A 16,899-nucleotide genomic window follows, 5' to 3' on the forward strand; every position below is an offset into this window, starting at 1 on the left:
TCACTACGTCACACAGCGCAAACTCGTTGTCTGCGTTTAACCAAGTCTGGCGTATGGTTTTTGTGAATACATTTCCGTCATTACCTGTTTTATGGTCACAAAGAGCATCTACTGTGTGTATAGGCGCAAATATAGTGGTAAACGAAGGCAAGAGTTCTAGGAGTGTAATATACTTTATGAAAATACTTCTAATTCTTTCAGCTTATTTATAATTTTAGTATATAAAATATATCAATGTTTTAATCACAAAATTTCATCATTATTATATTTTAGACAACTCAGTTGGTCATGCGGATTTAATCACTAAAACAAACTGTAAGACCACAAGTTGGTAAAAAAAAAACCCTCCTTAGCTCGAATCGAGATATAGAATCGTAAATGTTTTGCATTTTATAACTGTTATATGTCATCGTATGATGATGAACTATGTGTAATCGTTAACTTTCTTAGGTCTTTATTGTTTTTTGATTCTTTGAACATTAGAACTATAATGTAAATCACAATCGTAGTTGTATCGATATACATGAATAAAATGTACCGACGATTATTAGGTCTTTCCACGTTTCAGGTGAAAGACCTTTTGTATTTCTTATGTTTTTAGGTCTTTCTACCTTTCGGGTGAAAGACCTTTTGTATTTCTTATGTTTTTTATTATTTTTTTCTTCTCTTTTTTTCCAGGGACAGCTTTTTTATTTCTAGAGATATTGAAACATATTTTTCTTTATGTTATTGACCATTAAAAGTTATGGTACCAAATGACCCTTTGATTGATAACTCCCAAAACTTACGAAGTTATTGCCCTTGTATACAAAAAGCTTGTTATCGCTACTCCTCTTAAACCATAAGAGATAGAGACTTGGTACTTTTACCAATGTCTTCAGTACACTTAGAGAGTTCTTCAATCTACTAATACTTAAAGGATCCGAGACCCCCTTCTATCAGTTATTGCCCCTGAAAGTATTTGAATTTCCATAAAACCACTTCCAACTTTTTTATTATTTATCATAGAGACTTCGGACCACTTGGTATGGAAGCGTCTACCTTGGCCGAACAAAATGACAAAAAGGTCAAAGGTCAAGGTCATTTGGCAATCTGTTAATTAATGAGTTTTTAGATCTCTTTTGTTAAGGGTGGTAGAGAAAAACTTTTTCATGGATTTAGTAGGACATCTTAAGACATTTTAAAATATAGCCCCTCGGCTCATACCTTTGAATAATTACAGAGTTATTGCCCCTATTGTACGAAATGTTTGTTATCGCTACTCCTCTGAAACCATAAGAGATAGAGAGTTGAAACTTTTACCAATGTCTTCAGTACACATAGAGGGTTCTTCAATCTATTCATACCGAAAGGATCTGAGGCCCCCATCTAGTTGTTATTGCCCCTGAAAGTATTTAAATTTACATAAAATCACTTCAAACTTTTTTATTACTAATCATAGAAACTTCGAATCACTTGGGATGAAAGCGTCTACCTTGGCCGAACAAAATGACATAAAGGTCAAAGGTCAAGGTCATTTGGAAATCTCCTAATTAATGAGTTTTTAGATCTCTTTTGTTTAGGGTGGCAGAGAAAAACTTTTTCATGGATGTAGTAGGACATTATGAGACATTTCAAAATGTAACTCATTGACCCTTACCATGTAACAATTATAGAGTTATTGCCCCTATTGTACAACATGCTTCTTATCGCTACTCCTCATTAACAGTTAGAGATAGAGACTTGAAACTTTTACTAATGTATTCAGTACAGTTAGATGCTCCTTTAATTTATTCATACCGAAAGGGTCCAAAGTCCCTTTCTATGAGTTATTGCCCCTGAAAGTTTCGAACATTTAATTAAAACACAAACAATTTTTGAATCAATATCATAGATGCATCGGACAACTTGGTATTGAAGCGTCTACTTTGTCAGATCAAAATGACATAAAGGTCAAAGGTCAAGACCAAGCAATAAAAAATTGCAACTTAATCTTTTGACACTTTTTTATGAAATAACGCAGAAAAATACTTTATTTAATTGAAGCAATCTTATTTCAAACATAAAAAACAATAAGGTGGAAAGACCTCTAATTGTTCGCGAACAATTAGTCTACTAGTTTATTATTTTTTTTCTTCTCTTTTTTTCCAGGGACAGCTTTTTTGTTTCTAGATGTATTGAAACATTTTTTTCTTTATGCTATTAACCATTAAAAGTTATGTTACCAAATGACCCTTTTCGTGATAACTCCCAGAACTTACAAAGTTATTGCCCTTTGTGTACGAAGTGATTGTTATCGCTACTCCTCTGAAACCATAAGAGATAGAGACTTGGAACTTTAACCAATGTCTTCATTACACTTAGAGGGTTCTTCAACCTATTCATACCGAAGGGATCTGAGGCCCCCTTCTAGTAGTTATTGCCCCTGAAAGTATTTACATTTCTATAAAATCAATTCCAACTTTTTTATTATTTGTCATAGAGACTTCGGACCACTTGGGATGGAAGCGTCTACCTTGGCCGAACAAAATGACATAAAGGTCAAAGTTCAAGGTCATCTGAAAATCTCTTAATTAATGAGTTTTTAGATCTCTTTTGTTTAATGTAGTAAAGAAAAACTTTTTCATGGATGTAATAGGACATCTAAAGGCATTTTAAAATATATCCCCTTGGATCCTTCTTTTATATAGTTACAGAGTTATTGCCCCTTTTGCACGAAAAGCTTGTTATCGCTTCTCCTCTGAAACCATAAGAGATAGAAACTTTAAACTTTTACCAATGTCTTCAGTACACTTGGAGGGTTCTTCAATCTATTCATACCGAAAGGATCTGAGCCCCCCCCCCTTCTAGTAGTTATTGCCCCTGAAAGTATTTACATTTTTATAAAATCACTTCCAACTTTTTTATTACTTATCATAGAGACTTCGGACCACTTGGGATGGAAGCGTCTATCTTGGCCGAACAAACTGACATAAAAGTCAAAGGTCAAGGTCTTTTGAAAATCTCTTAATTAATGAGTTTTTGTATCTCTTTTGTTTAGGATGGTAGAGAAAAAGTTTTTCATGGATGTAGTAGGACATCTTAAGACATTTCAAAATATAACCCTTTGACCCTTACCATGTAACAATTACAGAGTTATTGCCCCTATTGTACAAAATGCTTGTTATCGCTACTCCTCATTAACCGTTAGAGATAGAGACTTGAAACTTTTACTAATGTATTCAGTATACTTAGACGCTTCTTCAATCTATTCATACCGAAAAGGTCCAAAGTCCCTTTCTAGCAGTTATTACCCCTGAAAGTTTCGAACATTCAATAAAAAACACAAATAACTTTTGAATCAATAATCATAGATACATCGGACCAGTTGGTATTGAAGCGTCTACCTTGTCAGATGAAAATGACATAAAGGTCAAAGGTCAAGGTCAAGCAATAAAAAATTGCAAACTTAATCATTTGACACTTTGTTTTATGAAGTAACGCAGAAAAAAAACTTTATTCTATTGAAGCAATCTTATTTCAAACATAAACAACAATGAGGTGGAAAGACCTCTAATTGTTCGAGAACAATTAGTCTACTAGTTTTTTATTTGATTTTTTTTTTCAAAGTCGTAATACAACTATACCCGCCTTGACCTCAGCAGCGAATTTTATTATGAGACAAAAGAAATCAATACAATTTATGTCGTTTGTTTTTGTAAATAAATTGTGTACATCACTTTTTCATTAAAATATGGCTTAATTAACCTGGAAACTACTGCAATGTCTATTAAGATACACATACATAGGATAGCCATAGTATAAAAGCGAATACAACATTTTAAATGAAATCGGGCATAGCAGCTTTAAAAATTTCACGATAAGCCTATAAATTATTCTATTTACGAAATCATTAATACAGTCATTTGGGGTATTTTGATTGACACTTTTTGTTCAACTTGATTGTAAAATATGTGTAAAAACGTTTGTTGTTTTGGTCCAACAGAAAGATCATACTCGTTTATGTGCGGAACTAGAAGGGGGTGCATATACTATTCGTTCCACCTCTTGGAAAATTCAAATTAATAAGATTACATAGCAAAATTCCCGAAATAGCTAAACCCCCTATCCAACCTTGGAAAACAAAATTATCCCTCGGACACCCCCTGCAAATGTTTTCTGGATCCGCGCATGCGATAAAAAAAATACACTGTATAAATTTTCTCGCTTAATAAAGCAATAACATACAATGTAATGAGAAATGAATATTGAACATCACACAAATTCCCTTTACTGAGGTTAGCGAGAAGATTTTAATCACAAAATAACTTATTAATGTATGTCATTTGTTCTTTAAACTCTCTCTATATAAATCACAGGCGGAAGCAAATTGAAAGTGGAAAGGGAGGGGGGGGGGGGGCTAGACTAATCCTCAGAAATATTGAGAAGCAAAATAAAAATAAAAAACTAATTCCCAAAACCATGAAAATCCTAATCCATGGGGGAGGGGGGGGGGGGATACGTTTACTTCCAACAAAAAAAAGAATTAATTCTTACCTTCCAAAACAATTCCAAATCAATTCTTTTGGGATCATGATATTTCTAATCCGGGGGTGGGGGGGGGGGTGGGGGGGGGTAGTAGTATACCTATACTTCCCAAATATTCTTACCTACCAAATAGAATTTTTTCCCCACATCATGAAATTCCTAATCCGGGGGGGGGGGGGGTGGGGGGTGGGGGTGGGACTAGTATGCCTATGACTCCAATTTCTCAATGTTTTTTAATCATTTCAAGGTAAATTTAGGAACAATTATGTTTCCTGCGAGAAAAAGTGTGTGTGTGGGGGGGGGGGGTGTGGCTGAACCTTCTATGATGCTATGTGCCTAATGGTTTAGTCTAACTTTGCCAAAAAAGTGGGGAGGGGGCTAAGCCCCCCCTTACCCCCCCCCCCCCCTCCCGATTCCGACGACTATGTAAATAACATTGCAGGTGGTGACTGTTGGAGAGTTTCATTTGTTCATGTTTTGTACATTGCAGATCGATGCATCAAACTTTCTAAAACACGGAACGCGGGGTGATTCGAAATACCCCAAATGACTGTACGAGCATAAACTTGGATGGGCGTTTATGCTTGCGTGATTTCATAGAAATGATTATTAAAACGAACAAGGAATTGCTTACCAATCTAGCACAGTCATTCTGTGTCTGTCCGTATGTCTGCGTATCTAACACACATTAAAAATCAATTCCTTTTTGCGAATTTCTCAAACTGCATCATGATAAACCTTTACAGCTGCAGCCAGCAATACCCGCCTCTTGACCACTAACATATTTGCGTTATACTAATTAATTAGTTTTTGAAAATTATCTGCTATTAATGACAATTATTGTTACAAAAATATCGTATTAATGATGCATACAGGCTCTAAAACAATGTAAGTTGGTTATATAAAATCGCTTTAAAACATATAGTTTACTGTTGATCTAATATGGTTTGTACATGGTCAGTAAATCCCATACGGCGCGAGACCGAATGAAGATGTTTTAAAAATAAATGTCCACATTATTCGGGGGAAAACTTAGTTATTGCTATTTAGACCATATACTTTCGTGATAACTATTTGATAATCCCGCCCCATCAACTGAAGGTTTTTAGTTCCATTTTTCACAATTTGAGGGAAACTCTGGTGTGAAATACATGATTAAGTTTGCATTGCATGTCATAAGGTTAGCAAAATAGAAATCCGATAATTTATGAAGTTATTTATGTAAACCTACTTAAACTCTCTCTCTCTCTCTCTCTCTCTCTCTCTCTCTCTCTCTCTCTCTCTCTCTCTCTCTCTCTCTCTTGAATAAGATATATTTTTTTATCGTGAAATTTATGTCTCATATAATTATATGCAAACAAAGAAATACTGTGGTTTCATTAATTTTCGTGGGTATCAATTTTAGTGGATTTTCTGAAAACCACAGTTTCAAGGATACGTAATTTCGTGGCCAATGATCCTATCAATACAAAATGTTTGTTAAAATTGAATTTCAATGAACATTTAATTTCGTGGATCAACTTAACAACGAAATCCACGAAAATTGGTATTCAACGAATATTGATGAAACAACAGTAAGAGATATATGCGTGAGATCTTATAGAATTTATTACAATTTCAATGATAAAAAATTCACATGTATGCATGGATTATAATAAAGGATTGACAGGATAAGAAAGTGATTATTTTAAAAACTACACGTATTTGTTAAAGCTTGGGAACATGCATTATTAATGAAGTAATTCATATTTTTTGAAAGACGTGGTTTTCTTTTTAAAAATTTCTTTTTCATTTGGCGACGCTAAAAAAAGAAAGAAAAAAAAAGAATGGCGTAACGTCTTATTTGAAATTACAGAGAAAAAGATAAAAAGCCATTGTTTTCGATAATAACATTAGAAATTATCAATTAAACACAAAACTGCATCCCGCGACGCTAAAAAAAATGATACGGCGCGTTGTGTCAGATTGTTACGTCAAAACATGAATTTGATAACGTCATGCTTGGCACTGAAGCGTAATAACGTCTTTTTTGACGTGGCAGCGAAAGGGTTAATGTTCGGGTTTGTTATCGGGTTCAGTGTGTATTGAATATAATATCGTGCATTTCTTGTACCATTCCTTTAATTATTTCTAACAAAAAGATAAGTTCTGTGAAAAAGTGTCAAGCATTGTGTTGTAAATTTAATCGACAGGGTGTTTTGTATTATATTACAACTGGATTCGTTATCGGTTGGTATGTTGATTCGGGGTACAGAAGACGGTAAGAAATGATATTCTGCATAACAGTGCATTGTTTTCACAAATTTCTACCAGCAAATACTTAAAGGTCTTGGCAAATTACAGAAGATAAAACAAAGAGTATTATTTTGCCCATTTTTTATTTAATTTCTATATCAACTATGTAGTTTGAATTTCCTCTGTTCTTTTTTCTTTGATTAAAGCATAACATCTCGTTTATAATAGTTTTGAAATAGATGTATGCGTCAAAGCTTTCATAGAATAATACAAACCGGTAGGGGATGTGTATTGCTAATGCAATACTCTAAGAATGCTTGTTTATAATATATACATGTATTATGTCTCGATCATAAAGGTGATCGATGCATTTTGATGAGCTTTGTAATCTGTGATTACGTTTTTACCTTTCAAATAACAGCTTATCCTGAAGAAAGTGACATTGTGATGAATGAGGACACTGTAGAACAAGAACCATTTTTGAGGAATGAGACGAAAGATAGCTCAGAAAGTCCCCCAACAATAAAGCATGAAGATGAAAATATAACTGGAGCAAGGAAGAGTGGTTAGATTATTATTAGTAGAATACGTTGAAATTGTTTTTAAAAGTTAGTATCTTTTAGTTTTGCACCAAAATTATAGGTTTCACAGTTCTTTTTGAAATGTGGTCGTCATTACAAATTTATAATTTTTCTACTCCAGTATGAAACTTAATTAATTAGATGCATATATGAGACTCCATGACAAGTTTGTGTATGGAATATATGCTACTTAGGTGACCGTTAAGGCCAATTGGCCTCTTGTTTATATTCCAATTTTTTAATGTTCGGGTTTGTTATCGGGTTCAGTGTGTATTGAATATAATATCGTGCATTTCTTGTACCATTCCTTTTATTATTTCTAACAAAAAGATAAGTTCTGTGAAATAGTGTCAAGCATTGTGTTGTAAATTTAATCGACAGGGTTTTTTGTATTATTACAACCGGATTCGTTATCGGGTGGTCTGTTGATTCGGGGTACAGAAGACGGTAAGAAATGATATTCTGCATAACAGTGCATTGTTTTCACAAATTTCTACCAGCAAATACTTAAAGGACTTGGCAAAATTACAGGAGATGAAACAAAGAGTATTATTTACCTATTTTTTATAAGCTCACCGAGACGAAGTCGGGGGGAGCTTATGCTATACCCTCGGCGTCGGCGTCCGGACCTGCTTAAAGTTTTTGTTGCAGGTCCTGTATCTAAGTTATTACTTGTCCTATCTTCACCAAACGTGCATGGATGATGCATCTTGACCTACTCATGAACTTGAAAGACTTGAATGCTGAATCAGGGCCATGAGTTTCAGATGCTGGAGGAGGTTAAGGTTTTTGGAGCAGGTTAAAGTTTTTGGTGCAGGTGCCCTTTGATAGCAATTTCTAGGTTACTACTGGTCCTAACTTTACCAAACTTGCATGGATGGTGCATCTTATGATACTGATGCCTCTGAAAGGCAGGAATGCTGAATCTGAGCCATAGGGTTCGGATGCTGGATGAGGTTTAGGTTTTTAGAGCTGGTTAAAGTTTTTGGAGCAGGTGCCCTATGATTATTATATCTTAGTTATTAATGGTCCTAACTTCACTAAACTTATATGGATGGTGCGTCTTATAATACTGTTGCACCAGACATGCTTTAATGCTGAATCTGAGCCATAGGTTTCATATGCTGGATGAGATTAAGGTTTTTAGAGCTGGTTAAAGTTTTTGGAGCAGGTGCCCTTTGATGATTATATCTTAGTTATTACTGGTCTAAACTTCACCAAACTTGCATAGATGGTGTGTCTTATGATACTGATGCACCTGACAGGCAGGGATGCTGAATCTGAGCCACTGGTTTCGGATTCTGGATGAGGTTAAGGTTTTAAGAGCTTGTTAAAGTTTTTGGAGCATGTGCCCTCTGATGATTATATCTTAGTTATTACTGGTCCTAACTTCATAAAACTTGCATTGATGATACGTCTTATGATATCGATGCACCTGACAGGCTTGAATGCTGAATCTGAGCCAAAAGTTTCGGATGCTGGATTAGGTTAAGTTTTTTGGAACAGGTCTCATGTTTAATAAATATAAGTACTATTTCAAACACGCATAGTTAATTGAACTATAATATAAATAAATCGCAGAGGTAGCTTCAGATGCAGAGCCTGATCTTCATTATCAAGGATGCTAAAAAATTTATCTTAGTTATTACTGGTCCTAACTTTACTAAACTTGCATAAATGGTGCGTCTTATGATACTGATGCACCTGACAGGCATGAATGCTGAATTTGACCCATAGGTTTCGGATGCTGGAGGGAGGTTAAGGTTTTAAGTGCTGGTGTTTTTGGAGCGGGTGCTCTCTTATGATTATATCTTAGTTATTACTGATCCTAACTTCACCAAACTTGCATGGATGATGCATCTTATGATACTGATGCCACTGACAGGCTTGAATGCTGAATCTGAGCCTTTAGTTTCAGTTGCTGGATGCGATTTGGTTTTTTTTGGAACAGATCACATATTTTATAGATAATAGCTTGCATAGTTGATTTAACTATAATATTAATGAACCGCAGAGGTAGCTTCAGATGCAGATCTCCATTATCAAGGATGCTAAAAAAATTCTCCTATCTCAAACCTGCTTGATAGATGTGTTCGTTGTTAAATGATATAATATGATTCCTATGATTTAGTATTGTATGATATGATACACAATTGTTTTATATGATACAATATTATATCATATATTATATTGTAAAAAGTTATATGATACAATATGATATTGTATCAATTTCTTTGTACATTATGATATGATATTATATCATGATATTGTTATGTATAGTATTGTTTATTATGATACAATATTGTATAATATAATATAGTATAATATACTATTTTATCACATGCTATTTCATATGATATTGCAACATATAATATTGTATCATTTGATATGATATTGTATAATATATATCGTATCATATGATATTATAATATGACATTGGTTTATATAATATATTATAATATCATATGAAAATGTATTATTTTATATTGTATAATGTGATATTGAATCATATAATACAATAAAGTATAATATGATATTGTATGATATAATATAGTACTATATCACATGATATTGTATCAATTAATATGATACAATGTTGTATCTAATTTTATTGTATCATATGATACAATATCCTATTATGTATTAAATATGATACAATATCATACAATACAATATCATACTATAATATTATACAATATAAATACATATGTTATAACATTGTGATGTATTATGTGATATGATATTGTATCGTATATTATTATATTGTATCATAAAATATCAATTTCATAATATATTATGATATTGTATTATTTGATCAAATACAATAATGTATAACAAGATACAATATCATATCATATGTTACAATATCATTTATCATCATTTATTACAGTATTTTATTGTAATATATGATATGTTTTGTAGGTATCATAGGATGCAATATCGTATTTTATATTATTGCATTGATAAACATTGTATCATATAATACCCTATAAAATGAACATATGATTATTAAACAATATTTTAACATATGATATTATTATACGATATTGTGTCAAAACAGTATCCATGTATATCCAAGATCATTATTAACTATGATTTTCAAATAACATGATAAAGGTGGTCTCATAAAGGTGATTCCTCATAAAGGTGATGCCTCGTCTCGGTGAGCTTTGTAATCTGTGATTACCTATGTTTTAATTTTTATATTAACTATGTAGTTTGAATTTTCTCTGTTCTTTTTTCTCTGATTAAAGCATACCATCTCGTTTATAAAAGTTTTGAAATAGATGTATGCTTCAAAGCTTTCATAGAATAATACAAACTGGTAGGGGATGTGTATTGCTTATGCAATACTCTCAGAATGCTTGTTTATATACGTGTATTATGTCTCGATCATAAAGGTGATCGATGCATTTTGATGAGCTTTGTAATCTGTGATTACGTTTTAATTACCTTTCAAATAACAGCTTATCCTGAAGAAAGTGGCATTGTGATGAATGAGGACACTGTAGAACAAGAACCATTTTTGAGGAATGAGACGAAAGATAGCTCAGAAAGTCCCCCAACAATAAAGCATGAAGATGAAAATATAACTGGAGCAAGGAAGAGTAGTTAGATTATTATTAGTAGAATATGTTGAAATTGTTTTTTATAGTCAGGAAGTAATCAATCAATAGAACCTGATTCGTCTCCATATCTGTATTTTGGGAAAAAATTTAATTTCTTCGAAAGAAATCGAGCAAAAAAATGTTAAAACAGTATAAAAAGTTTTTATTTTCATTTAGGTAATTCTGATGCTAGTGATCCTGCAGACATGAATGAATCAGATGATTTGTCTGAGCACTTTGATGATGCTCTCTCTTCTCCAACAAACATAAAACAAAAGAACTCTGAAGTATCAACAGGTAACAAGTAAAATGCAGTCGGTTCATTTTGTGTGGTTATAGATAAAATTACAAAGTTGTATCGTTATTGATCAACTGGTACCCCCCCCCCCCAAAAAAAAAAAATAAATAAATATATTAATAGAAATAAAATAATGTTTGTATGTTAGGCAATACTAGTACTCCAGGAAAAGTGATGAATGTATCTGTCTGAAGTTTATTAGCTCAAACTAAATGAAATAAAAAAAATTGTCATGTTCTTCAGTAAAAACCACAGCTTCATGCTTGTATGAGGTTTGAGAGCCCTGTGATTAAGCAGTATTAGATATTCAGTATGGTAAAATATACAGTAACTCTCCTCCTTTATGCATTTGAAGTTATACGATGTCCTTCTTCATATCTAAACTAAAATTGTTGCTGTTGCGATCATAACTGAGCACAGTGTCTCATTACTATAATGGACAGTCATTTGTTAAAATCTAAACTGGAACACTGGGATGTTTCTTTTTTTAGGTCACCTAAGTCACTCAGGTGACCTATTGCAATTGGTCTTTGTCTGTCGTCGTGCGCCGTGCGTTAACAATTTTACATTTTTAACTTTTTCTTAAAAACTACCAGGCCAATCGTTCCCATTTTTGGCGTGAAGCATCTCTATGGTAAGAAGAATCTAAGTTGTGAAATTCATGGCTCTACCACCCCTGGGGTGCCACGGGCGGGGCCAAATATGCAAAAAAAAAAGCCAAATTTTCAAAATTCTTCTTCTCTACTTCCGCACATGTGATGAAAAAACTAAATGTATGGTTATGATGTCCATGAAGCCTTCTACCAAAATTGTGAAATTCATAGCCTCTGGTTTAGGGGTTCAGGCTCTAGGGTGGGGCCAATATGGCCATATAGTAAAAATGTATTCAATCTTAGAAAATCTTCTTCTCTACTCCCATATATATTTGTTAAAAACTAAATGCATGATTATAATGTCCATGAGGCCCTCTAGCTAAATTGTGAAATTAATGACCCCTGGGTCAGGGGTTCAGGCTCTAGGGTGGGGCCAATATGACCATACAGTAAAAATGTATTAAATCTTAGAAAATCTTCTTCTCTACTCCCATTTGTTAAAAACTAAATGCATGATTAAGATGTCCATAATGCCCTCTACCAAAATTGTGAAATTCATGACTCCTGGATCAGGGGTTTAGGCTCTAGGATTGGGCCAATATGGCCATATAGTAAACATGTATTAAATCTTAAAAAATCTTCTTCTCTACTCCCATTTATATTTGTTAAAAACTAAATGCATGATTAAGATGTCCATAAGGCCCTCTACCAAAATTGTGAAATTCATGACTCCTTTGTTAAGGGTTCAGGCTCTAGGGTGTGGCCGCCAATATGGCCATATAGTAAACATGTATTAAATCTTAGAAAATCTTCTTCTCTACTCCCATTTATATTTGTTAAAAACTAAATGCATGATTATGATGTCCATGAGGCCCTCTACCAAAATAGCAAAATTCTTGACCCCTTTGTTAGGGGTTCAGGCTCTAGGGTGGGGCCCATATTGTAAAAATGTTTTAAATCATAAAATGTTCTTCTCTACTCCCACACATATGGGCAAAAAACTGAATAAATGGTTATGATGTCCACTAACTCTTTTACCTAAATTGTGAAATTCATGGCCTCTGGGTCAGGGGTTCAGGACATGAGTTGGGGGGGGGGGGGGGGGGGGCGGCAATATGGCAATATAGTGTTAATGCATATAATGTTTAAAAATTTTCTTCTCTATTCTCACACATCTGTATTAAAAACTGACTTATAATTATGTTTACAAGGAAGTCCTCTACTGAAATTTTAATTTTCATTTCCCCCGGAGTATGGTTTTGACTCTCTGGCAGGGCCAAAATGGATGTATAGGTGTTAATGCATATAATGTTAAAACATTATCTTCTTTACTCCCACACACCTGAAAAGAAAACTGAATTCATGATTTTGCAGACCAGATCTTTAAGTTTTTTGCAAAAATTATAGGTTTCATAGTTCTTTTTGAAAGAATTCAGGCAGGGAGGTGGTCGTCATTACAAATTTATAATTTTTCTACTCCAGATGAAACCTAATTTATTAAATGCATATAAGAGACTCCTCGACAAGTTTGTGTATGGGTTATATGCTACTCAGGTGACCGTTAAGGCCAATTGGCCTTTTGTTTCATTTACAAATAAAAATTAGCAAAGTTAAATCAGATGTAGGCAGGCCTGAGAACCAAGGAATAATTTTTTAAAGGTCTTAGACCAGTGTTTGAAATAACTGTCCGCCCAACTGCCCAAGACGTATAACTTCTGGAATATTGTATTGAGCCAAGTGTATATAATATCGGAATCGGATTTAAATCAACGTTTTACTTTGAACATCGTTTGAATTCCGTATTAACATAAATGTTAGATTCCTACCATTAAATGGTTTAAATCCCACACAATTTGAACTTGTTTATATTAAATTCATATCAACAATCAGAGATTCGGAAGAGACGTCTGTCAAAATTTTTCAGTTTTGACGAATGTCGCTTAAATTAGCGGACGATAACTTTACAACCAAAACAACTTTATGTCGAAACAAAATCGGAAAAGAGATTTTTGAATGTTTTACATGCAAATAAAAAAATAATAAACACATGTCAACTATTTCTCCGGGCTGGTTGAATTTTTACAGGGCAGCCCTGAGTGTCTACTAGTTTTTCAACGAGTTTAAAACACTGCCTTAGACACTTAGTTCTCAAGCCAATTTTGCCCCCCCCCCCCAAAAAAAAATAGATAGGGGAGATAATTGGTGTTGTAATTCCTTATCCCAAATGATTAGTAATTAAAAAACTGATAAGAGTGTAAAGGATATCCAATGTCAAGAGGAATACTTATTAAAATAACTATGTTCAAACTTAACACATAGTTTAGAATTGTAAAAAAATAGTACAAATGTGAGTATGCGTAAAGTACTTTTAGGGTGACCAACATATCCCAACATAAGTACGGGTAAGTTTAAATTTGTGTTCACAAATAGAAGGGTAGCATTATCATCACAAAAATTATAGAATTGTGTGCAGTCTATCATTCAAGCTGAGCCACGTATTCTGCCTTGTTTCATAAAGCTGAAAGTCTGAGTTTCTATTGCTGGAGGAAAAAGATTCCATTTACTGGTATATTTCTGGTTCAAAGCAGGAATTCCAGGAAAGATGTTCTTTACAAACTTTAGGGTGTTCTATAGTACCCTAAACTATTAAATAACAACAAACACAGTACACAGATGTCCAGTAGCTTAATGTTGCTGCACCTCAGTGTTATTAGAAGCTAGTATAGTGGACACTGAAGAGTGTTGCAATATACCATCACTAATTTCACCCTTAATTTCTTATTGAATAGTTTAAACAGTCTCTTTGATAAACTAAAACTTGTGTTTACTAGGTTCAGAGACTACAATAAAACTAAGCCTTACTTGCTTAAGAATGACATTTACCAAAACTGCGAAAAAATTCCACAGATGATATTATTGAAAATCAGGCATCTAATGCCATTGAACTTTATAAAAATCTTATTTAACAACTCAAACCCTAAGTAAACAGCATGATCCTTAAACCACATTTAACCCATGTGTAACATTTAAGTCTGGATTTGAACACTGAGCCTTAATAGATTTGCATTGCATTCTATAATATTGATCTGTACACTTAGAAAAACATCAAAAAGGTGATTACGATGGATTACGAACTATTGAAGTGGACTCAAATACATGTAAATCAGCAGACGTTGACATTTCAAAGGATTTAAAAGAAGGAGTATCAACAACAGGTGAGCACAACTTACACTCTACGTGATGATGTATAAGTCAAATATAGACTGTTTAATTAATTAAAAACCATGATATATTGAAGATGACCCTTAGCATTATAAGGGTGTTCTTATTAGTTATCAGATCAAAAGATTAAAAATCCAAAGTAGTAATAAAATAATTATAAATGAAGGACATTAATTTCATCAGGTTTAAATTTTTAATATAGATTTTTAAAATAAATCAATGATTTAAAATCAAAACTCTGTTTACAAAGAGTTTTGTGAAATCAATAAAACTTCTTAATTTTATTTCTATGAATCTAAAAGGGGTACTTAAAATGCACTCTTTTCCTTCCTTTAGATGTTTAAAGAAAAAAAACTGTGTGAGGAAAAATCAGCAGCAAATGCATCAGGTTTATGTATTGTTTCAGAAAAATCAGATAATGAAGAAAGAGACACACAGGAACTGACTGATGTGTTTGATGACACTGTGGAAAGTTTACAAAGGATAGCACATCCAACAGGTTAATATATTGCAAAACTATTTTTATTTTTTCTAAGTAAATGTTATTACTTATAGTACCCTCCGCAATCACAGTTTGGAAGGATATATAGTAATCACCTTGTATTTCTGTCCATCTGTCTTTCTGTATTATAGTGTCTGGTTCATATGTTTCATAGAGAAACATTTGTTTCTACTTCACACAAAGATTGCTAATGACCTGAGAGTGTGTCATGATTTTGACCCAAGGTCATTTTAGCAAGTTCAAAGTCAAGGTCACTGAAAGAAAAAGTTTATAATTTGTGTCTGCTCTTTATCTTTCTTATGGAGAAACTTTGTAAGTCCCTACTTCCCAGAAAAATTACTTATAACATGAGGATGTGTCATTTTCTTTACCCAAGGTCATTTATGCAAGGTATTGTATAAGAAATGCATGATTTCATCAGGGCCATGTCTTGCAATGGTAAGATGCTATGTCTTGACCTAAATATTGATAAAACATGTCTTGAATTTGAGGTTTGGTCATTTGTGCAAGTTCAATTTTAGTGGAAGAAAAATGGTGCATCCATTACCAGGTAAATTCCAGTAGAGAAATACTTTAGTTATAGTATTTTCTTGTGAGGGTATCATTTGTTAGCTTGCTCACTGTACCTCTAGTCAGGTTTTTAGCTCACCTGAGCTGAAAGCTCAAGTGAGCTATTCTGATCACATTTTGTCCGTCGTCCGTCTGTCTGTCTGTCCGTCCGTCCGTCTGTCCGTCTGTTCGTCTCTAAACTTTTTACATTTTGAACTTCTTCTCTAAAACTGCTTATCCAATTTCAACCAAATTTGGCACAAAGCATCCTTATGGGAGGGCGAATATAAATTGCAAAAATAAAAGTCCGATCTGTATTCAAAGCGGAGAAAACCTTGAACCTGTAGAAAAAGGGGGGTGCATTTTTAAAAATCTTCTTCTCAAGAACTACGGAGGCAAATTCAACGTAGTTTAGCATAAATTATCCTTATGGGAAGGAAAATATAAATTGCAAAAATTAAGGGGTAATTTTGTTTCAAATCTAAGTTATTACGAAAATAATGATAAAGGAAAGGCGTGTTTCAATCAGTTTAATTGCTTCGGGCTCGGCATGCGGTAAAATGGGTAGGCAAGACTTGGCCTGGGCAAAACAAAAGATTGGCAGTTATTAATCTGCCAATCTCATTAAAATTTCAGGATATTTGATGGACTAATATATTTGTATTCGCTGTAGATATTGCTGCAAAATAATGCGTATTTGGAATTGACGATTGCCGATCTGCCCCGGCATTTATTTTGCCACGGCCCGGGTTTGCATACCCATTTTACCAAGACTCGTTTTCCATACTTCTAAAACGAGGTTCTT

General features: G+C 33.5%; 2 protein-coding genes across 3 annotated transcripts in view; both read left to right on the forward strand.

Annotated features, from left to right (window-relative positions):
• LOC105322873 (uncharacterized) overlaps positions 1-16,899 on the forward strand; it is an 88,605-nt gene that overhangs the window by 66,483 nt on the left and 5,223 nt on the right. The window contains exons 10-15 of one of the 2 annotated variants that reach the window (XM_066080074.1): positions 7,163-7,306; positions 7,704-7,769; positions 10,790-10,933; positions 11,108-11,227; positions 14,920-15,036; positions 15,450-15,542. In XM_066080074.1, the coding sequence (XP_065936146.1) occupies positions 7,163-7,306; positions 7,704-7,769; positions 10,790-10,933; positions 11,108-11,227; positions 14,920-15,036; positions 15,450-15,542 (684 nt within the window). Of the gene's footprint in view, positions 1-7,162; positions 7,307-7,703; positions 7,770-10,789; positions 10,934-11,107; positions 11,228-14,919; positions 15,037-15,449; positions 15,543-16,181; positions 16,470-16,899 lie in introns of those variants that run through there. The other variant, XR_010712306.1, reaches the window with a different exon arrangement.
• The window catches only part of LOC105321411 (uncharacterized), a 72,138-nt gene that overhangs the window by 27,942 nt on the left and 27,297 nt on the right, over positions 1-16,899 (forward strand). The gene's annotated exons all lie outside the window — the stretch shown is intronic.

Source organism: Magallana gigas, chromosome 3, assembly GCF_963853765.1.
Source record: "Magallana gigas chromosome 3, xbMagGiga1.1, whole genome shotgun sequence".
In the NCBI taxonomy this organism is placed as follows: Eukaryota; Metazoa; Mollusca; class Bivalvia; order Ostreida; family Ostreidae; genus Magallana; species Magallana gigas.